We start from the raw sequence: 23544 nt of genomic DNA, 5'->3' as shown, positions 1-23544 counted from the left end.
ATGCAGAGTCACATGACATGAGTAATAGCATTAGGCAGCATGGTGAGCCAATGGCTTGGCCCATCACCTGACCGCTATTTGAATATTGATGCTCCCTCGGCCGTCACATTGGTGCGCCTTCCTGTGTTGTTGTTGTGTGACATTGCACATCACCAAAGTGGGAGAATCCTGTAACCAGCACCGACGACCAAAATGTCCTCGCTGCTGAAGCCGTTTTCGGTGTGTGAGGGGCCGTGCGAGAGCGGCGGTGTCAGGAGAGGATGCCCGAGCTCGGCTCCCCATCAGCCGCCTCCATCCCGGCGTCTGGCCGCCGCCGCCGCCGCGGGGCTGGGCTCTCTGCCGGCCCACCAGCGGTCGTACGCGCTGAGGAGAAACCTGGCGGCTGCTGCGGTCGGAGGGAGGAAAATGACGCATCCAGGAAAGGCCATTCTTGCAGGTTGATTTGCAACGCAAATATTCATCCCGCAGATTTCCCGATGTCATAGTCGCCTATTGCTCTCTGCACAGCGCAGCCTAATCTCAGTCTGTCGCCCATTAACGCTATCCATGCAGAACTGGGTCAAAACACACTCAGCCAGCAGTGATGCTACGGCAGTTATAGGTGTATTCTTCTTTATGTATCTACTATTGCGCTCAGATTATGATTATTATTCATTTGAGAACATCTATAAATATGCTGAAATGTTTATGCTGCGTATTGAATAGAGTAAGGTATATATTCAGTAGCTGTCAGCTGTTCTTTCTAGCTCAATATGGGCACTGCTGTGTAATCACACCACATTAGCATTTAATTAAAACACAAAGATATGTCAGGAATGAGCTAGCATCAGCACCACCCTGCAATTCAGGGTCCATCAAATTTTTTTTTAACACTAAAATAGAAATGCTTGCAAGTTCCTCCTGACAGAACATTCAAGAACAATCGTGCACAGTGAGTCAACGAATCCAGACAGCAGTGTTTCTCTCCTCTCACTCAGGTGGCATTGCAGGAGGAATAGAGATCTGCATCACCTTCCCTACAGAATACGTCAAGACCCAGCTGCAGCTCGATGAGAGAGCCAACCCGCCGCGATACAGAGGGATTGGTAGGTCACTGGGACACGAGTGACTGCTGGCTGTCTGCAGGTTTGTATGCTAGTCTTACGCTCGATTACTCACTCATGGATGGTCTGTGTGTGTTTGTGTGTAGGGGACTGTGTGAAGTTGACTGTGCAGGATCACGGACTCAGAGGGTTGTATCGAGGTCTCAGCTCCCTGCTCTATGGATCAATACCCAAGTCTGCAGTGAGGTGAAGATGCAAACATGATATACAGTGGCTTTTACTCTACAGATTTTATGTAAAAAATATATATTATAGCCTAAAAAAACAGAATGGAGATGCAACACATTTGGTTTATAGCACCACAGATCAGCAGGGTTGCAAACTCGGGATTAATAAAATAATTCTCTTCTTAATAAAACATGAAAATAGTACGGCAAGTTCTAAGAGCTCAAGTGGTCGCATCAAATGTCATAATTTTTTCCAAACAACTGTCAAAACCTTAAATGTTTAATTAACTTTAATGTTAAGAAAAGAAAAAATCAGCTCATTCTCACATTTGAGAAACTTACCATCAAATCTGTTTTTTAAGGATGAGTCAGTTATCGAGATATCAAGTTATCATTTTCAGTCGGTCAACTAACCAATTAATCAACTATACCACTACTTACTTACTGGAGCTGGTTTACTGATACTACAGTTGAGTCAGTTATTTGGATTACAGTGGAATCTCTCTTATTGTTGCTTATTTTGACCCTTGTTATTCTTGAATGTATCACATTACCACGTTTCACAGGTTTGGCACGTTCGAGATGCTCAGCAACCCGATGCGAGATGCCACAGGTCGGCTAGACAACACGCGGAGCCTTGTGTGCGGTTTAGGGGCAGGTATAGCAGAGGCTGTCCTGGTTGTCTGCCCCATGGAGACACTCAAGGTCGGTGGAGCTGGATGCTGTTACACATCTCTTCTACTGTAGAGAGCTCTTTCCACATCTGTTTGTATCATATTTTATTCATAATGATCTGAATGAACCTAATGAAATGGTTCTACGCTCGTCCTTCAGGTGAAGATGATCCATGACCAGTGTTCACTCAGGCCTCGCTACAGAGGCTTCTTTCACGGAGTCAGTGAGATTATCAGAGAACAGGGTAAGACGACAGCATGGATCAATCATATGGCTACTGGTAATGATAGCTGAGTCTGTAATTGCCAATATGCATGTGGTTTGTGCTCCATGATGAAACACATCTGTCTGACTCATTTAGGTGTGAGGGGGACATATCAAGGTCTGACAGCGACTGTGCTGAAACAGGGATCCAATCAGGCCATCCGATTCTATGTTATGAACTTGCTGCGCAATTGGTACAAAGGTGAGACAGCGTACTTACTGCAAAGACACAAAATCCAATGTCTCTGTCCAATTGATTAATGCATAGTCATCCATTATTGATTCACGTAGGATAATTAATTCCCAGAATTTGACCCATCCTAAGTAATAGGAGGAGTGGGCAGCCACTGTGCGGCACCTGGGGACAAACTCCAGATCTAAGAATTAACCTAACATACATGTCTTATATGTGTTGGATTTGGTCTTTAAGGTGACGACCCCAGACGAGAAATGCACCCAATCGTAACAGCGATGTTCGGAGCGACGGCGGGGGCTGCCAGCGTCTTTGGAAACACGCCTCTGGATGTGGTGAAGACCAGGATGCAGGTAGGAAATACACCCTGTGATAATTTTTAATTGCTGTCATCCGGTCTGCCATTTTAAAGAAACTCTTGTTTGTTTGTAGGGTTTGGAGGCCCATCGCTACAAAAACACAGTGGACTGTGCCTTCCAGATATTAAAGCACGAAGGACCACAGGCGTGAGTTAAACCCTGATCCTGATGCACCCTGTGTATGTTTTTTATTTTAGACAAGCCATATAACCCTATCTTATCTTGTCCTTCCCGTAGCTTTTACAAAGGAACAGTTCCCAGGCTTGGCCGGGTGTGCTTGGACGTGGCCATAGTCTTTGTCATCTATGAGGAGGTAGTCAAACTACTTAACAATGTGTGGAAGACCCAGTAGACAGACCAGATGGGTGACTGAGGTCCAGAGGGAAGCACAGACCAGTGCCTCATTGCTACGCACAACTGAACACCTCTATTCTTCGTACTAGCTCTCTGCATCGCCCTGAGCAGATAACATTTCATCTTCATCAATTTCCACTCTGTTACATAATTTAAATGATTTGCAGGACGTATCCTGAACACGGTGATAAAAAAAAGGGGGAGTGGCTGTAAGCTCAGTTTAGCATTGCTCTTCTTACTTTCTAGTGGTTGGACTTAGGCATCAAGAGGAATTATTTTATTTTGAAGGAGACAGGAAAAGGCAAAGTGAAATGAAGTAATGAAATGTGTTATTCTGTGCGCCTGACCAAACTTGTAGACTCAGTTTCTTGAGTCTTATTACCAGAAACATTATTTAGAGAAGAAACACACATATTATTAACCAAAGGTTCAAATTAGAGAGAAAAATAACTTGAGTAGGTTAAAAAAAGGGACCTTATGTATGTCTGATGTTTTAACTTTTTATGACTGTTGTTACCGTACATGTTGTAGAGTAAGAAAACACTTTGTACTGAAACCATAAATGTGTCTTTCGATTCACTGAGTACTTACAATACTGAGCGAAGAAACAGAGATGCTACATGAGACAAACAATCTCGCCGCAGTACTTTAAAATGTCTGTGCAGTACTTCCAACACATTTCGGTGTTGTAATTGCTTACTTGACTGTGCTTGTGGTCTCATCGCACTGAAACATTCACAGTATTTACTCGCTGGTGATTAACCTTAGATACTATTCATTGTGCTTTTTGTGGCCGCTGCTGACAACAAGAGTATGGCTGCATGAATCCTTTGATGGCTCCTACGCGAACCGGTCTGGAGTCGGTACCAACCCGGCAGATTGTTAACAAGTAGCTGTTAAGCACATGTTGTAGGAAACAAATCCATATGTAGCACAACCTTCACATGCAGTCTTAAGAGTAGGAGACGCGAGTCGGTTTATAGTTAGTGAAAAGTTGCTACATTTTCAACATCAGACAAGCATGTGAAGGCTTTATTTGGGAATATATGACCAGTAATGCTTTGCTCAGAGCCTGAGTCAGACTGCTGTTTCCAAGCAGGTGCAGCCTGAAGTATAAAAGTGAATCCAACAACAGTAAACATGTAAGCCATGTGATTTCAATGCATTAGAGCCTTCGGTGGTTTTCTCATGCTTATTGATTCACTCATCAAACTGTCCTCTAGTCCGATATTATGCGACTTTAATATTATTTGTTTACCTCAAGCTAACTTGCTTCGTAAGCTTTTTGTATGCTGATGAAATTGTATAATTGCCATCTTTAAATGCACTCATTCTCGTCTAATATAGTGTTTACATGTGTTGAACGACATTACAGGGGCAGTAGATATGTCAGAGGCTTGATAACAAATAACTAGTGTGTAAGCAAGGCTTGGTTTTGATTGACCCAGTTGCACCATATAGCCTTGCACAGAAGCCTTTTACTCCTCTTTGCCAAACTACTTCAGTACAATCAAATGTTATAACCCTGATAGAAGCAAATGTTTATTACATTTTAAACCAAGAGGATCAGAATATTGTTTCATTTTTATGTCTCTAGCATTTTGTTTTCATTAACACACATTTTTACTGTTTAGACTCTTTGCTGGTCTTCATGAACAGGCATGTGTATCTCGTCGTATAGCATATCAGATTCGGTGTGATCATTCACATTTCAGAGGGTCCCGTTGAGCAGAGGGAAGGATTAATTTGTGTTGAAGAAATATGTTGGTATGACATCAGAAAAGAAATATTGTTAAAAAACATCAATGCTTCCAGTATGCTTTACTGTACATGATCATATGTGGAAGCCCTTGATGAAACATATTAAGACCTGGTTTCAATAAACTTGTCATTAATAAACCTGATCTGTGTGACCCTGGTGGTGTTAAGACATCAGATAATTTAAATAAACTGATTTACTCAGATGTGGAAACAATAGTAGGACCTGGGTGTGTGACTTTAGAGAAGGGACAACGTTTATTTCTTCCCTCTTCTTGTAATCAACAGGAAATATTCTTATTACTTACAACCATGATGGCTCACTGAAGAGGCACCTAATGTCAGCTGTAAGGGGGACGGCAGAGGCAGGCCTTTATCTTATCCCTCACACTGACTTCAAAGTTCCCGCCAAGTAAATTTTAGCTCTAGCAAATGTCTAGTAACATGACATCAGTGGACAGTTTAAAAGTCAAAATTTTATGTATCTGTACTGGATGCAAATAAAGATTTACCGGCAGCATTTCTGAAGTATTACAACCAGTACAAAAACATTTATCTGTACAGTGACAATAGATAATAGAATCTATTATTAAACTAAATGGAAGAGTATAAATTGATATCAGGCACGTCATGTAAAATACAGTTTATCTGGTTTGGCTTGACAAGATAAAAATTGTGCTGTAAATATTTATTCATATTAAATATTCACAAAGCCAGTTATATACAGAAAATAAAAAACGGTTATTTTAAATGATGAACCTGGTTATTTCCACAGTGGGATCTGAGAGTTCTGGTGACACTTTGCTTCCCTGCAGCAGCGAAAAGAAAAATCAGCAGGTCGAAGCTTTACTGATTTGCAGGACAGAGAAGATTAAAGGCTGAAGGAGCAGGGCGAGCGCAGTCGGCATTAACATCACAGAGGAAGGTATTAGCGCTCCCACCTGTTGCCTCGCCGGTCCACCTGTCACCTACAGTTTATAGTTCATCTTGTAAGGCTTAAGGTAAGGAAGGGGACACTCCTGCTGAGAAATGCATCAGTTTTCCTTATGTGCTGCATAAATCCTGTGCATCTCATTTTATTTCTTCAGAATATATTCGGTAATCAGAATTTAAAGCAGTAGGTTATGTATTCATTTTTAAATAAATAACCTTGTTTGTGGTTTCTGAATGTGGGCGTGGAACTATAACAAGGCTTTGAATTTATATGTTCTTTACACGTCGGGGCCCCAATGTGTACAAAACAATATGTGCATGAACTCAGCTAAACACTTTTACAGTGTTACATTGTTAATATTCCCACGTGTTTCCAACCTTAAGAGGGCATTTGCATCATTACAGGACCAAGACTTCCTTGACACGACACCATTGTTGACTGTAATTAAGCCAAATGGAGCCTCCCTCGCTCCAGCTGTCAGGCTTCTTGGCAGCAGAAGATGTGAAATTATCTGTCGAAGTTAGGAGAGTGGGAGACAGTTGTGGCTATCTTCTCCATCTAGGAAAGCAACACAAGGAAATAGGGTTAGGTTTGTTTGTGTAAATGCTGTTAGCTAACTTTAACTGATAGAAAAGATAACGATGATGTCTTGGCATTACACTCACATTCTGAGACACTTGTCTTTCCCGCCACTGGCTACTCTTTGTCCATCGGGACTCCAGTCTACCGCATAAACCTACAGGCACAAGAAACAAGGACAGAAAATTACAATCCACACACATTTATCAAGAAGGAGCACTTTTTCCTCCTTTTACTCACCTCATCAGCGTGGCCAGGTAGGTCCATGTTAAGCTTCCCGGTCTTGATGTCCCAGACTTTAAGTGTGCTGTCGCTGCTGCCACTGACCAGCAGCCTGCTGTCTGCAGACCACGCCACTTGATACACGGACGCCACATGGCCACGCAGGGACATTAAGTACCTATGGATGAATGGACAAGCAGGCAGAGATAAGGTACACAGTGACACACACATACACAAATCTTAGGCCTACAGCACCTTCACCTGGACAACAGCGGGATTACACAGATTCATTTATGATCTACTAGACAAAATGAGCTTTGTTGTTCTTAGTGGTTGAGAGGTTCTTACTTTCCAGTGCGTCCATCCCAGATTTTAATGGACTTATCGAATGAGGCAGAGGCGAGGAGCCTGGTGTCTGGGGAGAAAAGCACCTCGTTGACCAGAGCGCTGTGGCCAGTCATCCTGGCCAGAGGCTTCTTGTCTTCTGCAGGGTTCCACAGGAACAAGGTGAAATCATCTGAGCCAGACACCAAGCGCTCTGGAGCTGAACCCTGCAGCACGAGAACAGGAGTGAAGGCACAGATACAAGGGAGGTACAGACTGGGAACACATCAGTACTGACAACAAACAGTACTTACCCTAACTTTATTATATCTCTGCAGAGCTTGATTCTTCAGTTCCTCCACTGGGGGAAAACAAAATGCTCGTTAGATGAAAACATCCTCTTGCAAACATCAACAAGATTTCCTTATCGTTTCCTCAGGTATTGTGTCCCAAAAGAGTGTTCCATAATTCTTACATGATCCACTGAGGTCCTGGGGGTTGATAGTGGCAGTTGCGGGTTCAAAAGCTCCAGTGCGCAGAACGTAGTCTGTGCTGAGAGCCAAGGTGTTCACCCAGTGGGCGTGACCCTGCAGAGTCCTGCACTGGACACCCTATACACACACACACAAATATAAATAGTCACACATTAAGTTTTGCTTTGACATGCAGATGTCTCCTCCCTCTCAATCAACTCAGTATGTCCGCAAGATCAACATTTTCTGCCTCAGCCACACACACACACACACTTACATCTTTGGCTCTCCAGACTTTGACCGTTCTGTCCTGGGAAGAAGTGTATAGAAGTCCATCTCCTCCCCACTTCACACAGGTGACTGACTGAGTGTGTCCAGTCAGGATCTTCTCACATCGCCCCAACACAGTGTCCCAGACCCTTATTGAGCCGTCCTTTGAGCTACTGGCTAAATACCGACACTCTGGGTTACTGAATAGGAGAGGGAAGGAGCGGATCAGAGAAAATTAGAGCATAATCTTTGAGTCCCAATTCAAAATCAATTTGTTAGCAAATAACTACAACTTCCATGAAAATGTCCATCAGCATTCTCTTCTAAACTCATTTTTAAAAACTTCATTCTCTGTTCTCTAAAAAGATAAGAAAGACACGGTTCGCTCCTCTCTTTCCTGCCGTTATTACTGACACGTCTGAACTAACTACGGCCCCTCTACTCGCAGCTTCTGTTGAAATGGTGAAATTGTATTATTTATGCCTGTGTTTTTCCTAATGTGACATGTCAAAATGGCCAAAGGCCAATAGTTGTTGTACTGTAGTACAGAAGCTGCATCTGAATGAGGGTTCAGGTCAGTAGTAAAATAGGCGGCAACAAACAGAAGTGACGAATTGAGCGCTTACAGATGGAGAGGTTCCCAGCAGAGCCATGTGATCCACTTGGTGTGTCCTGTCAAAGTCTTCCCCATCTGTGCCCCTGTCACAGGATCCCACAGACAGATCTACTCAAACAGCACCAGAAAAGAAAAGAAATGAAAAGATAAATATACCAAAGTTCATGGGATAAAACACAGCTCAGAAGTATGTGTGTGTGTGGGTCGGAGGCTCACCTGACTGTTCTTGCACCCTGAAGCCAGCTTCTTGCCATCAGGTGACCAGGCGATGCTCAGTACCCAATGTGTGTGTCCTGAAATAAAGTAGAATATAACTCAACAGGTGTATACAACCATTAAATCATTTGTATCTTGATGCACAGCAGCTCATGCTGCCCTACAGAAGTGACTTGATACCTCTGGCAGTGTGGTGAGGCGTCTCAGTCGTCAAGTCCCAAAACCGCACTGTGGTATCACCTGAACCGCTGGCCAGATATCTGAAACAAACCCAGGGATGTGTCTTCATCACAAAATGTACACTTTGATTCCCTCTGACTGTTGTTATATCATCAGGAGCAGTGTGTGACGGCTGCCTCGCGGAACCCTGCTGACAGCTCTATCTTTCTATACTGAGTTTGCATTTGATAAATACAGTACAATGGAACCCCTGTTAACATATGAATGGATTTTGTCCACAGACACACGAGAGCTTTTAATCTCAGGTGTTGAGTTTAAAAATATGTTTCATACGTTAATATGTTAACATGGGCGCCAAGTGTGATAAATCAGAGTGCATAAAAAAAGCACGACAAACAAGCACTGTTTCAGAGTTACTCACTTGCCGGTGGGGCTGAAAGCAGTTGAGATGACAGCCTCTGTGTGTCCCTGCAGTGTGCTGGTACAGCGGGCCACAGCTCGAACCCTGAACACGGCCTGAGGCTGGTACACCACTGGCAGAACTTGCTCTGTCTCGACCCCAAGAGCCTTCACACAAGACCCCAGACTAGACACCACCTCAGCCTCTCCACGCACAAAAAATGCCAGTGGCACTGGCTCTTCCTACCGAGGATAACAGGAAAAAATAAAACAAGATATATTTACTGGATTTTGAAGCTTTATAATAATAACTGTGCCTGACAGAGGTTAAAACAAAAACCAATGTGTGACATGTGAGGTGTGAGGAGATGATGTCTGTAGATATTTGTGTTTCCTACAATTCAGGAATAAGGACATTATTAAATCATAGGATTTGGGAACAGTATTTCCACTGTAGCATAGTAATATTTCTTTCAGTTAAAATGACAAACTGTACACACTGAGACACACATTTTCATTTAAAAGTAAATATTGTAGATATAAACAAATAAGACTGAAAACTCTTCAAGTACACAGGTGTACAGTATAATCACAACTTAAATTCTATATTTATGTTGTATAGTTTGCTGGTTACCTTCTGCAGCAGCGCATTGCAGACCAGTTGCAGTTTGTCCGGGGTGATGTCGAGGGGCACATCAAAAGGTGAACCCAGAACTTCCCCCTCCTCGTCCTGAAACTGGATCAACAGCCGCTCCACGTCCTCACTCGACATCCTCTGTTTGGTTTGGATCCAAATCTAACGAAAATATGTCATTACATAAATGAAGTTATCAAAACACAAGTTATACTTATTTAATGACATATTGTAAGTACACAAAGGTGATGATATCTTTTAGTTGTTGGGAGATTTCTGAATGGCTGTTCCCTGCTGTAAAATATTAAACTTATATTGGTTGAAAGAACACATCCAGTCTCTAATAAGACAGTAACAGTGGACAGATCATGTTTTTAAATGGGATCATGGATGCTGCATCTCTTAAAGTCCAAACCATGATGTTGGATTTGCATCAACACAGATTTTGCACAACTGTCCCCATGATGTGTTGTCATTTCTCACTTTTATAATGAAGACAACATTACAGCTAGTTAAACTAACCAACAAAATGTCCCTAATGTTAACTCACTAACGTTACTTTACACTTTAAGACAGCGCAGAGCCATATTTAACATCACTACTACACACATTTGGACCAAATCCTACCTGAAATAGACGGTTTAGCGGTTTTTACTTCCAGCTCACTTAGCCTATGTCAACCACAGTCTATCAGGTCAACCAAGGAAGCTAACTCTGCTAGCCTGCTGTTAGCCAGCATTTTGGACCCCTAGCTCCTCTCAGCAGCGACCCCAGGACAACAAGACAACCGTCCCATGTTTACACAACACTGTACACTTTTATATGACACTGGATTGGCGCGTACATGCGCTAAAACTTTACCTTTAGCGAGGAAACGATGTGCTAAAGCTCCCCACGTGTGTACCACCGAAGAGCCTCTGGAGGGAGATACTCCACCAACCGGAGCTGTCACGTTGGTGAATGCACGCAATGAATTATGGGAGAGCAATGAAGGGAAAGGAACAACCGTAATTCGTTTTCTCTGATAGATTGCCGCATTGCTTTATACTCTTCTTCACCTTTATATTTCTGCACTTGCTCTGCTCGTTATCTTTCAAATCAGTGTTGATGTGTTGTGTTGTCTTAAAGTCGCCCTCCGCTCAAAAGCATCTTTTTATTCTTGTTTCCTACAGTGGGATGTTTGAGCTTCACTGTGCAGGATGATGCATGTGCAGAGTTTGACACTAGAGGGATGTTTTCACATTCATCTGCTAAAAGTGGAAAGTTTATATGTGCTTATTGAAAATTGTATTTAATTTTGAGGGGCGGGGCCTAGGAACATGATTTGTGACATCACAGATAGTTTATAAAACAAAATCTGGTCCACTCTGCAATTTCTACAAGTGATGTAGAAACTTGAAGCTACCTTTGCACAAACACTGAGAGTGGAGTTTACAGTGAAGTAGGGGACATCTTGTGTCCAGCAGAAATGAACACAATTTGCATATTTATAGATTCTGGATTTTTTAATGAGGTAGAAGGAGTAGATAGAAGCCTGTTTTAAGGTATTTAATATGGAAATTATGTTTTTTGTGGAAGAAACATATCAGACACAGTTCCACGCAGACCATACGTCTTAATATTTGACTGGAGGTGCTGAATTATTGGTCATTTACATTACTTAGAACTCTCACTTGCCCCACTGATCAGTCGTTAACCTTTTAGTTAAATTTTTTTTAATGATTTTTATGAATAATACAATCACAAATCTTATTCAATACGTCAATAAACCATAATAGTCTGCTTGAAATTTTCAGTTTTAATTTGACTTCAAACATTTTGGGGGGGTTTAACATATTTTCATTAAGAGGAAAACAGAAGTCCTGTTTGAACATTTTAAAAAGAAGTCACGTCACTTCATATACAGTCTTTACAACAACGGATAATGTAATGCAAATACACAACCTGATTGTGTGCTGTTGCTGTGACATTATTCACTTCATCAGTCAATCAATCAGTCAACTAAATATACACACTTCCACACACATGTAGGAGAAAGTATTACAGTGTAAGTTTGACACTTCTATGACAACAATCATCATTTTTGCATTGGAATAGAAAAGGCATCCTGTATTGCACTAATGTGAGAAACTACAGTTAAGACCTTTAGAGCAAGATAGATAAATAATTAATTAAAATCTTTATTTCACTTAAATTCAAAATATAATCTTATGCCTTAGAGTCTGTCATGATACACATTAGACTTATATTATTGCATACATTTGTTATAAACCAATATATGACAGTAGAGGTCTACATCAACATCCACATCTTACATCAAATGTTCTTAGAGGAATTCATGTGTGCATTATATTTTAAATCTTTCTCTCGTCATTATAATTCCACCCTAAAACACTTGGATCCGATAGTTGGTGCAAATAATCCATAGCAAGACTCAATTACCAGATGTATATTTCTGCATTATGGCAGTACAGATAAAGAAGAACAGCCTGCACCAACATAGAATTGCACTGGCACTAATGTAGACCAAAGCAATATGTATTTTCTGAATTGACTGTATTGACCTGCGCTGCATATCCTCTACTTTCAGAAACAATACTTAACTTATTATTCATGTATCCTGCTCTTACAGGCAAAAAAGGCCTGTGGTTATAACTGTTCCAGCAAGAGTGAATCTGACTTAAAGTGAACTCCTTCAAGGCAAAGTTAGAAAGAACACATTAAAGTTTACAGTCCATGTGATGGCACAGTGTGCTGGCCTTTAATGACTAAATCAGCTTATCCTGTAGATTAAGCAGATGATATTAGGGCATTTGAAAATCTGAATCAATTATGTGTGAATTTCCAGGGGAGAGGAATAAGATGTGGCACTGAAGTGATTATTTCTTATTTGTTGAGCCCGTTGATGTTCTCAGGAACGAGGCCCTCCATGACGGCACGCTTTGACTCCAGAATCTGCAAGACCAAAACAAGGATGTGATTCTTCAACTGAACGCACATGTCCTACTGTGAATATACACTCAGTATCTAATTAGGTACATCTGTACAATCTATTGCAATTCAATTAATTAGTTTTTTTCCTTCCTACCCAGGGGGATAGAATATTAGTAACACCTATATATGTAATGCAGTCCAGTACACACCGTCAAACATATAATTGAATTAACACCTCTGTGACAGGCATCATAAAAATAGACTTTATGGCAGAACAGTGGTATTTGATTGCATTAGATTGGACAGGCGTACCTAATAAAATAGCCACTGAGTGTATAACATAGTGTAATACTTGCTACCACCTGGTCCCTCAGATAATACAATGGTGATAAACATATTATATGTTTGTATTTGGGGAACAATCTTATATTTGTTGATAATGACAGTTCAGTAAAGTAACCAGATATCCAAAATCCCAATATAATGATTATTATATCCTATGGAGTTGTTGTTGTTGTTGTTGTTGTTAACAGTATGTTAATAGGTACAAATATCCCCATTACATTTTTTATTAGTAGTTCATTTATTTATTTTACAACTGGTCATAGAAACTGTGCTTTGTACTATTTGGTATCACATATTTCAGTGTTAGTTAAAGGTCCAGTGTGTAACATTTCTGATGATCTACTGGCAGAAATGGAAAAAAATATTCATATGTATGTTTTAATTGGTGTAAAATAAGAATTGTTGTGGTTTTGTTACTTCTGATTGAGTGTTTTTTACATACAGAGGGGTGGGGTTCTCTTCCACAGGCTGGCATGTTGAACCACCTTGTTTCTATAGTAACCCAGAACAGATAAACCAAACAATGGCTCTAGTTGCAGTTTGCATCTTCACCACTAGTTGCCAGTGAATTCTACACACTGGTCCTTTAAGCCCTTTGTTTATTTCTGGCAACAATAAATGTCATTAAGCACGGACAGAGGTATCATAGGGCATTGACCCAATCCTCTTCTAGGTTAACAAATGTTAAAAAGGTACTGACAGTATAAGGTATAACAACGGATGTTTTAGTGGTACACTCACCTGGAAGTCAGCACTGAGGCCAACAATGCTTTGCATGTTTGTACTGTAGTAACCCAAAACATACTGTCCACCTAGCAGAGGGATCTCATCCTTATCCACCGATATCTGCAACCAAAACACACACACACACACACACACACACACACATATTAATAAGCATGCATTCATAAAGAATTTGCCCAAACATGATGCAAATACCCCACTTGCAATGTACCTGTATGACTTCATTTATCTCTGGCAACTCGGCCTCTCTGACCCACACAAAGGTTTCATAATCAGACGCGCTCTTGAATCCCACCTGCAGGAGACCAACCTCATGAGTTCAAATCTGTCTTGTATTTTATTGTTGGTTTATTTGCCCTCTATGTCTGTCCCAGTACCTTGTACAGGCCAATCCAGTCCCATGTGGAGGACATGAAGTCCTCTTGGATGGTGTAGTTAAGAAGTGCATTCTGGTCGGCGCTCCATACACCCTCAGGAGATATGTGCACCAGTGCTGTGTCAAAGCACTTCCTTAGCTGTGAGAAAAACAAGAGAACAAGAGAAGGAGCTTAAGCAATGCAGAAATGTAGAATCAGGCTTATATGTAGTGATTAACAGAACTGAGCAGGACAAAGCCCTAGCATACACCATCCTCTCCTCTCACCTCTAGACTGAAGGTTGCAATGACAGGTTTATGGTCACTGACTCCATAGCTCATGTCACTGGTGTATTTATCCTGAGTGACCAGGAGTGGATACTCATCGAGTCCATCGTCAGAAGAAGTCGATGCCTTCTCATCATCATCCTCTGAAGGCGGGGCTTTGGGTTTGATTCGCCAGAGGATCCGATCGGTCCAGGCAGGTTTCCTTTTCTTGCCACTGAGGGAAGCAAAGGCAAGTGTTGATACCAGTTTCCAATTTGAGGATGAGTTGAGTTATCTGTTTCCGATACTTACCCAATGTGTCAGATTTCCATTTGTGTCTAACAGTTCTTATTTTTATACAAAAATACTGGAAACAGTGCTGTTAAAGAACACAAACCACACACACACACACACACACGCAATGCACATCTATACCTACAGTGTAGCATGCTGTGGAAAAATAATGGATGTCAGGAGTGGAGAATACTATTGAACATAGTATTACAGCTTATGTATACACATTCACTATAAAAAGCAACATATACATTATGCAAGAACAAACAGTGGGGTGCTGGGTGGAGGAGGGGGTTGTCTCAGTTCTTCATGTGTGCAATAGATCAATGTTATTATGTCTAATAAACCCCTTTGTGCCTTGTCATTTATAACAATGTCTCCAGTTATTGGACTGATGATTGTAGGTCATATAACCTTCAAGGTGCCTATTCTATAGTAGGGGGCCCTCTCTTATTCCTACATATCTATGGAAACACCCACCTTGGCGGGTCTAGCTCCCTGTACCAGGCCCCCAACCAGACAGAGAGCAGCCCCCAGGTGAGGGAGGTGAGGAAGAGGAGGAGGGTGGTGCTGCAGCGCTGCAGGGGCCTGGGTCTGTACATGGTTAGGGGCAGTGCCACAGTGCTCTTTCTGAGAGAGACACATACATGGTGCTAGTGTCAGGAATGGATGCAACTCACAGAAAGAGCTGCTCCTAACTATATCTCTTATGTCAGGATTTACTGCTTTGGGTTCCTATTAATGCATCTCAGGGGTTACATGTTTTGTTATAGCTAAAGATGCGAGGGCAAAAGTGGGGGGGAAAGGACAAGGATGGTGCAGTGGCAAAGAAATAAGTAAAGGTGGGGCATGCAACACAAAAAAAACAAAGTCTTACTTAAAACCCAACCATGTCTTCGGAGTGCTGTGCAAGATTCAAACGGAAACGAGAGCACAGATGAAGTTTGAGAAAGAGTATTTTTGTGTAATACATTTGTTTGTTGCACATGTTACCTGGTATCATAGGTATCAGAGTTACGGTCAAACTTGTAGGTGGGCTTAAAATTCAATGGCCCTTCCTCAAATTCCTGCAGGAATGGTTCGTTCTTCTTCATCATGATGAGCTGCAGGAACATGAAATAAATTTGTGAGTGTGCATTATTGTGTGTGTGTGTGTGTGTGTGTTTGTGTGTGTACGTGTTTATGTGCGTCACCTGGTCTTTGTTCCACAGCAAATTAAGGCGTCCGCTGTTAATGGACGAGCGGAGGAAGTGCAAGCCGTGGTCTGCGATACGAAAGTTCAGGTCGCCAAACCAAAACACCACCCTGTGTGTGAGAGGGAAGGAGCCTTACTTTACCTGCTATACATGAACCCTCAGTGCTTATACTTCACAGTGTGTGTGGCTGTTTATGAGCCTCTGTGTAGGGGTACTGACTTGTGGTCCAGGATATGTGGGGTGTCAGAGATGTCAAAGTCTTGTGTATCCAGGATGTACTCAAACTCGTCAACACGCTGCAGAGCGTAGTTCATGTGAGCTGCTAGGTGGCAGTTAAGGAAGCACACCATGTGGCCATAGAAGGAAAAACGCACAGACACTCCTCCTTTATTACCCTGACAGAGGAGGAGGAATACAGAATGTGAAATGAAAGGTAAAGCGGAAGTTTAAAGTGACATTTTTATCTTTTAGGAATAGCAAATGCAGAGTGATTATAAGTCAAAATACAGATTCATTTTACTGCAGTATTTACAATAAAATACTACATATTGTAGTTTAAAACCACCACTTAATCCCCCTTTCCAAAATAACTTGGATTATGGATTAGACATTTGTTTGCCCCAGTGTAATGCACCAGCTTTAGTGTTGTGTAGTTCTTTCTTTGTGATTTCATTCTGTCAAAGCTGCTGCACATTCCACTAAACAAACACAATGCTCCTTTCATAATGTGTTTAAACTCTACAGCATCTGATGCCAGTGGGATTCCTGGTGTGCAGGATTTAATAGTGCTGTTGTTTATAAAGGTTAACCGGTGTGTTTCCTTACCCAGTAGCCAAAGATGCCAGTACGAGTGTATGTGGTCTGGATGTTTCTGATGTAGGGGAGATGAATTTGTTTGGCAAAAAGCAGCAACAGCAAACCCTGCATCCTTATTGATGTGACCTAGACAGAGATTGAGATAGATTTTATAATTTTTTATTGAATTTGTTCAGTTTTCTAGGGTTAGGGTTAGGGGTTAGGGGTTTTGCACTGTGATTTTGATTATATGAGAATATGTAAATATACTGCATTAAATATAAAAAACAAATGAAACAAGATAAGTACACAGTGTCAAAAATTGTGAGGATTTCAATTACAGTAACCCCATGGTTATATACATTTTTAGAGGCATACAGTAGCTTTCAAGACACTATTATTCATACCAGCTCTTTAAGCACTCACATGCATTCTGTTTATATCAGTCCACACAGTACTATTTCCCTTTCTTTCCCCTTGTCTTCTCTCACCTTGACGAAGCCTCTAGGTGCCAGAGCGTTCATGAAGACGTGGCTCCAGGAGTCCTCCACCAGCAGGTCAGAGATGAACCTCACAGGGGCAGCATTCACCTCCTGCAGGCTGACACACACCAAATACACCCAAGTGATTAAAAGATATGTTTTTATCCTTCAGTCCAATTCTTGGCAAAAGTTTTTAATTCCAGATTCTATATTGTCGTTTCTCACCCAATCACATAGAGGTCTGTGGGGGGTTGGATATCTAGTTGCAGCAAAGAGATGACGTCCTCAGGAGGCTCCGCTGTGGCCACGTTCCAGGTCACCATGTGCAGCCTGTTTGGTAAAGAAAAAAAGAGAAAATATTGACAAATATTAGTTGCATTGCTACATTTTTCCTTGTTGTAAATACACTTACGCTTCAGAGTAATTGTATAAAATTTTCTATTAAATATATTAACAGTAATAATACTGGAAAACAAACCATTTTAATATAAGTATATTTTAAGTTGTACTTTAGTTTTACTTTATTTATACATTGCTACCTATTCATTTCCACAACATATAACACATATAATACAGCAACAGTTTGTTTGTGACAGTGGAAAAATAATCAAGTAAAAAAAAGCATGTTTACTTATTTAACACCCTTTTTTCTTTTTCAGTCTTTTATGGATAATTGGAAACCACTAAGTGCCAAACTGTAAAGAAACCCAGATGCAATCAAACATTTACAGCATGAGTAATTTTCTCTAAGGGGTAGAAGGCGAGAAAGTCAAATAAGTTGTTGATTATTTCAGAGGACTTAAACACTTCCTGCGTGTGTGTATTTGTGTGAACTTGTATTTTGTATGTATGTGTGAATGAGCATGTTTCAACCTGAATGCGTCTGTGGGGATAAAGCGCCCACAAAGCTGAAACGCTTCATCCAGTGTGCGGGACACTTCTTCGTTGGCTTCATCGTCAGAGCTCATGTCCTCAATGCAGGTCAGCAGCTGGGACAAACGCTGGCGGAGGAGCGTCTTGGACCTTGAGCCCTGAGACGCTGAACTGCTCATGCTGTCTGAGCGCACACGTGGACTGTCTGTCAAGGGGTCCATCTTTGGATCTTAGACACAAAAAAAGTCTTCCTGGTGTTAGTTTTGTTGTATGCACTCAAGGTCAGGAAGGTTGTTTAAGGTCACTCAAATAAAAAAACAAGATGCTGTCCTGCAAATGCAACAGGAAAAATCCAGCAGAAGAATTTCTCCTCAGACTTCTTTGGTTGGTTTGGTTCCAGCCATATGATGCAAGAGGCCTCCACTCTGCTCAGACGACTGGAAATAACGTCAGTCAAATTTCTCCTCATGCGCATCGGTCCTCCAAACTTGCCAGGATGATAAACTTGAAAAGTCCAGGGAGAAGCTTGTCTGTATTGGTGCAGTCCTCTCTGTGGCAGAGCCCTGTGTGGTCATGCAGCAATAGAGCAACGACGGACAAAGCAATGGGGTCGACTCAGGAATGTGGGCAAGAATGAGTCAGATTCGGACTATAATCGCAGGCAGGATTCAGGGCATGTGAACACGCGTGCATTTGCCAGTGAGTGTGTGTAGTCAGAGAGAGTAGAAGAGGAGGACCGGAGGCTGACCCTCCATCATTGTGAGTATTGTTGCAAGACTTTGGGTAACCCTTCTGATCCCTAAGAGGTTTACAACCAGCGCTGAGTACACTGAACAATGCATTTAACACTGCAATTATAGCCATGCATTAGTGAGAGGACAACTGCACACAATAGCATTAGCTTCTTTGGGCCTCAATCCAGTCTCCCTCGGTGAAAGGTTATCTTTATAAACCCAGAGAGAAGTGAGGGGGGTTAAATGCAGTTTTGTACGCTCTGACACAGTCCTTTTATTTTTTTTCTCCTTAGAACAAAAGCTCAGATAATTCCAATTAACAAGAGTTTCAACACCGTTATTAGTGGACAAATTGTATTAAAGATTTGGAAGTACACAATGCATGAAGCAACTCCAACCCATTTAGCCTAATACTTAAAGATGTCAAAACCATCAGTGCTGTGACATAATGCTGAGGCACATTTCAAAACTTGATCCAAGTTCATTTCAAAACTGTATTCAGTATCGCTAATCCTCTCAGCTATTCCTTCCATACCAAAAAAGGTTTAGGAATTCAATTTCCCATTTTTCTATTTAAAAATATTTTGGCTTACGGATTTTCCAATTTAGTAAAATCATTCTTTTTTTTTTACTTTAACTGTGCAGCCCTGTATCCTAGCAAGCCAACAACAGGACAAATATGGTAACATAATATACATATATATTGAGATATTCAAATTTAGATGCAAGGTTTAGTTCCAGAATAGACCTGTTTCACAGCAGCCATTGTGACATAAAATAGTAGGGTAAACACAGGTGTTTAAAATGCCACTAATTAAGGCTCTGTTCCATTTAGTGTAGCAGAGTGTGCCAAAATGCAAAATAGCAGCTCCCTGAGTATCATTGGTAACACCTGTGTCTGTTTACTCTACTATTTCATGCCAAAATGGCTGCTATGATGGCAGAGTTCAAACAATAAATCATAGCAGAGAGTCAACAGCATTTTCATTTTTGGAAAGCTGTGGGGGACAATACTATATAAGGAACAAAAGGGATGGAAACAACCTAAAGAGATTGCCACTTAGAAAATAAAAAATGCTAATCTTGGGTGCCCCAGTTCTCCCTGCCACTTCATGTAACAATGTCACATGGAGAGACTTAGGGCACATTCTTTAGCAAGCAAGAGTGTTAAGTGGATAACTGAAGGGGTTCACACCGGTCCAGTGAGGAATGATGAAAGGGAGACTATTTAAGTTTTATTACAGAGCAAAGACTGCAAAGACCCATAATCAGAACCCTTAAAGCTACTTATAAAGGTTAGTAATTCAGACACTGTACAAGGTGGTTATACCTTCTTTTTGTCTCTACATACACTCGTTTCTACCTGAGGTCCCTGCTTTCTCTAATTATTACTTTCATCACCATTTTCTCTCTCTTGTTCCTACTCTGTACTCTTACAAGACCATTACAGGACAAAGAAGAAGAGGACATGGTCTGTATGGGCATCTTACCTGCACTTGTCTCTCCCACCACTTTGAAGTCTTCCAGTGCTCATTTTCTCCCCTGTAGGCAAACACAAACACATATATGCTTAAACAAAGTGTAAACAAAGAGGAAACCAAAATGCTTGCTTCTTTTACAGACAGTTTACCGGGAGCACAGACTAGTGCCCAATAAAAAAGACCTGACAGGGATGCCTGCAAGTCATTTCTGAAATGGGTTTTTAATCATGTCTGATCACGGTTAGCTTCATCCACGTTAAAGTGACAGTGCCCTGAAGGTCACACGTAAAAACAGAAACGCTTGAAAGCCATTCATTTAACTTCATCAAAAGATTCTGTGTAAAAAACAATTAGATTTTCATAATGGGGGATCATTTAAAGGAAAGCAGTATTTTATTATTATTCACCAGTTGTGGCTGATCTTTTACAGACACGCACTTGTTTTTGTCATTTGTAAGAACATTGTGTTGACTTAAATCTGCATCAACGTTAATATATTTTTTGTCCACTTGGGGGCAGTACAGTAAGCTGAAAACACATTGACATATTATCTCCTTATGGCTAACATGTTAGCAAACTACTTGGAGATTTAATGTGCAGTAGACATGACTGAGCTACATTAGCATTAATTTGAAGTCATGTTTCTGACCATGACCAAGTCCAATATTCACTCACCTGTTAACTCTGTTTTGGTTTCCAACAACTCCTGAAGGAAATATTTGGCTCTTTAGCTCCTAAGTGCGTCGCTAATCTTGTTTGTCCAATATTTGGTGCCGGGCGGTTAGCCTACTGTCGGTTTTTAGAGCTTTTAAACTGCTGCTGAGGCTGGGCAGAATTTGACGCAAGCAGTGAGCAGTTAAGATGCTGGCTGTAAAACCAAAACAATGAGCTAAAAAACACTAAAATGACCTGAAGACTTGCAGAGCCAGGTAATAATTAGCCTATATGACTCGTAATCACATTACATGTAGTTATTTGATCCATTGTTAATATATAAATGTTGATTAGTGTAGCTAAACTCCTTTCTGCCAAACCTGACCGTGTTACAATGTCTGAAAGTTGTTCAGACTTTAGAGAATAAAGGATAGATCTTATGGGGACAAAACTTTGGTCCCCATAATATAACTGTGTGAATGTCTTTTCTCTCTTCAGTATTAGTGTACCACACACACAGGCACAGACTAATTAAGAAACTGGATTTGTTGTTGTTATACTGCACAGGCATCTGAGAGTGTGAGGATTACAGAGGAATACTGAATGTAACAGAACTGACTACCTTTAAAATGTACCTACCAGATTTTCACCGAAACCCTTCAAACTATGATTTTCAAAATAATGCAAGCAATTGTAATCATATTTAAACAATGAAAAAAAGTTTGTAAAAAAAGTTCATTTTTATATCCTAAGGAAAAAAAATAGATAACTGACAGCAAATATAACAGTAAACATATGTTGTGTCCGTTTGTGTGAATCCAATATGTTTCTCTTCAGTATTAAGTACCTGCTGAAAACAAAATCACCATCATACATCCAGTACTGTACCTTTGTCTGTGTGTGTTTGTTGTGATGTCTGGAAAAAGCCGCAGACCCCCTGTGCACAGATGACAAAGATCTCCAAAGGGGAGTCCAGAGACTGGATCTGCTTTCCTGTGGTGAGTCCCGTTGTTTGACTGTTTGTTCTCTTTGGTTCTCTGGTTCCCTCGCTTTCTTCTCAGCTGTTCCCCTTCTGGGTGCAAGGTCCCACACACAACCTGCTCTGGACTTAAAGCGTAACATCGGATCAAGCTATTATCCCAGGTTGGTTAACAACCCAGTGAGAGAGTATTATCTCATTCATGAATGGTCATGTCTGTTTATTGAATGTCACCATGGTGCATGGTATTTGTTGCACTAAAACCCTCTTTGTATGTTCATAAATAATCCTTAACTTTTCTAACAGTATGGAATGTGTAGGGTGCTCTGCTTTACCATGTGTTATTTTTTACCTTTTTAATATTTATCATTTAAAGTACAGTAAAATATGTAATTTCTCCAAATTGACTCTGGGCACTGCCACAGTAGGCAATAATAAATGTACTGTCTTGAATTGTTTTATTTTTGTTTTTTTTCACATGATAAGCTCTTGTAATGATTAAGTGACATAGGGCTCAAGCCTTTCACATTTTCCAGACTGATGGTGTGTTCAATGTTTTGTCATTCACCTCATTTATAAAAGGAATCGTTCGACATTTTGAGAACTATTATTTGCTTTCTTGTTGAAAGTTAGTATTTCAGCCAGGAAACAATCAGCTTCACTTATCGTAAAGACTGGAAACAAGGGAAAACAACTAATTTAAACCATAGCGTGTTGTTTTGTAAGGATTAAACCCAGTTGATATAGTATGTTAATTGACATGCTTTTATGTGGAATTTGTAACCAAATCGCTTAATGAAGAGAATAGTATTGATCGTCTCATCTAACTCTTGGCAAAAAAGCAAATAAACATATTTCCCATAAAATGCTGCTTTAATTTTCCAGAAGAGAAGTACAGGCTCTTTTTCCTTTTGAATAATCAATACTGACAAAAGTATGGGGCACTCCTTCACTGTTGTATTCTGTTACTGGATGGTTGTTTTGGTATCAGAACTAGGTAACTAAAAGAGAGAGAAATAACTCCTTTAAACTACACCTTTCAGGTTGAGTTGGGGGTCTCTTGCCATATATTTCAATGAGATTTCTTTAACAATTATAAAAATAAAAAAACACAGTCACAAAAAACTAAATACAGGAAAAGAGCAGGAAGAAAATAACAACTCAAAATCAGGATTTACTTAATGTTTTTGAGTCCTGTAAGATTATAAACAGTGATAGAACATTTCACAGCCACACTGAGTCTCATCAACATCTCACAAAATGTGTGTTCTGTGTGCTGGCCCCTCTTCTGCCTCATAATCAGGATTTAAAGTAATCTTTGCAGTCCAAACCTGATTAATTTTACCCTGCCTACAGTGTTTGTGGATTTGTGTGTGCAGTGGGTGTTGCTTGCCATAGTGTCTTTTTTGATACTTACACTGGTGCCAAAGACATTTTATTTTGCTTCAGCAAATTATTGTTTCAATAAAATGATTTATTAATTTAATATATGTATTTTGTCAATGCATCTTTGCTCGTTATATTTATAACACTTAATAGGTTGATTTATATGTCAGTGGATTAATTAATTGAGATTAAAATCTTTTTTAAATCTCTCTACTTAATATCCATTGAATTAATGATTGCTTTTTAACCATTTGCAAGGCTCTACGGTATAGCGTATCCATAAGAAACCAAAGCATAAAATTAAA

At 40.5% G+C, this 23544-nt stretch overlaps 3 protein-coding genes across 4 annotated transcripts; 1 reads left to right on the top strand and 2 right to left on the bottom strand.

Moving 5' to 3' along the window:
• The first annotated feature begins 83 nt into the window (after window positions 1-83).
• On the top strand, window positions 84-5019 carry slc25a1a (solute carrier family 25 member 1a). The gene is made up of 9 exons (XM_035666462.1): window positions 84-436; window positions 978-1085; window positions 1190-1289; window positions 1837-1975; window positions 2105-2189; window positions 2307-2411; window positions 2640-2755; window positions 2835-2908; window positions 2999-5019. The coding sequence occupies exons 1-9, from the start codon at window positions 193-195 to the stop codon at window positions 3111-3113; spliced, it is 1086 nt and encodes a 361-aa protein (XP_035522355.1). The 5' UTR covers window positions 84-192; the 3' UTR covers window positions 3114-5019.
• Window positions 5020-5108: 89 nt separating this feature from the next.
• nle1 (notchless homolog 1 (Drosophila)) lies at window positions 5109-10687 on the bottom strand. Of its 2 annotated transcripts, none has more exons than XM_035666460.1 (13): window positions 10582-10687; window positions 9721-9882; window positions 9109-9329; window positions 8688-8767; window positions 8508-8584; window positions 8302-8399; window positions 7683-7875; window positions 7408-7543; window positions 7247-7293; window positions 6957-7159; window positions 6627-6786; window positions 6473-6543; window positions 5109-6365 (listed from the first exon to the last, which is right to left on the bottom strand). In XM_035666460.1, exons 2-13 carry the CDS (start codon window positions 9856-9858, stop codon window positions 6353-6355), a joined length of 1437 nt encoding a protein of 478 aa, XP_035522353.1. In that variant the 5' UTR covers window positions 9859-9882; window positions 10582-10687; the 3' UTR covers window positions 5109-6352. The 2 variants fall into 2 exon arrangements, with proteins under 2 accessions (XP_035522353.1, XP_035522354.1); XM_035666461.1 differs by lacking the exon at window positions 10582-10687 and adding an exon at window positions 10348-10493.
• Window positions 10688-12606: 1919 nt separating this feature from the next.
• inpp5kb (inositol polyphosphate-5-phosphatase Kb) lies at window positions 12607-18226 on the bottom strand. Its single transcript, XM_035667066.1, has 12 exons — window positions 18006-18226; window positions 17358-17462; window positions 17142-17250; window positions 16681-16797; window positions 16075-16250; window positions 15853-15964; window positions 15653-15762; window positions 14387-14600; window positions 14121-14258; window positions 13955-14038; window positions 13741-13845; window positions 12607-12675 (listed from the first exon to the last, which is right to left on the bottom strand). The coding sequence occupies exons 1-12, from the start codon at window positions 18224-18226 to the stop codon at window positions 12607-12609; spliced, it is 1560 nt and encodes a 519-aa protein (XP_035522959.1).
• Between the last annotated feature and the right edge of the window lie 5318 nt (window positions 18227-23544).

This window comes from Morone saxatilis, unplaced genomic scaffold (assembly GCF_004916995.1).
Source record: "Morone saxatilis isolate NCDOM2014 unplaced genomic scaffold, NCSU_SB_2.0 Contig20, whole genome shotgun sequence".
NCBI classification, from domain to species: domain Eukaryota; kingdom Metazoa; phylum Chordata; class Actinopteri; family Moronidae; genus Morone; species Morone saxatilis.
Note: the sequence above shows the minus strand (reverse complement) of the source record. Positions and strands in the feature narration are given on the sequence as shown.

What these genes read in the sequence shown, in the direction of transcription:
- slc25a1a (XM_035666462.1), top strand. Translation starts at nt 193, where the DNA reads ATGTCCTCGCTGCTGAAGCCGTTTTCGGTGTGTGAGGGGCCGTGCGAG. An exon ending in GCCGCGATACAGAGGGATTG is followed by an intron (nt 1,086 to 1,189) that starts GTAGGTCACTGG and finishes GTTTGTGTGTAG; the next exon opens with GGGACTGTGTGAAGTTGACT. An exon ending in ATACCCAAGTCTGCAGTGAG is followed by an intron (nt 1,290 to 1,836) that starts GTGAAGATGCAA and finishes CACGTTTCACAG; the next exon opens with GTTTGGCACGTTCGAGATGC.
- nle1 (XM_035666460.1), bottom strand. Translation starts at nt 9,858, where the DNA reads ATGTCGAGTGAGGACGTGGAGCGGCTGTTGATCCAGTTTCAGGACGAG. An exon ending in GCAATGCGCTGCTGCAGAAG is followed by an intron (nt 9,330 to 9,720) that starts GTAACCAGCAAA and finishes TATCCTCGGTAG; the next exon opens with GAAGAGCCAGTGCCACTGGC. An exon ending in TGCTGGGAACCTCTCCATCT is followed by an intron (nt 7,876 to 8,301) that starts GTAAGCGCTCAA and finishes TCTCCTATTCAG; the next exon opens with TAACCCAGAGTGTCGGTATT.
- inpp5kb (XM_035667066.1), bottom strand. Translation starts at nt 18,226, where the DNA reads ATGGACCCCTTGACAGACAGTCCACGTGTGCGCTCAGACAGCATGAGC. An exon ending in CACCTAGAGGCTTCGTCAAG is followed by an intron (nt 16,798 to 17,141) that starts GTGAGAGAAGAC and finishes ATCTCTGTCTAG; the next exon opens with GTCACATCAATAAGGATGCA. An exon ending in CCACATATCCTGGACCACAA is followed by an intron (nt 15,965 to 16,074) that starts GTCAGTACCCCT and finishes TCTCACACACAG; the next exon opens with GGTGGTGTTTTGGTTTGGCG.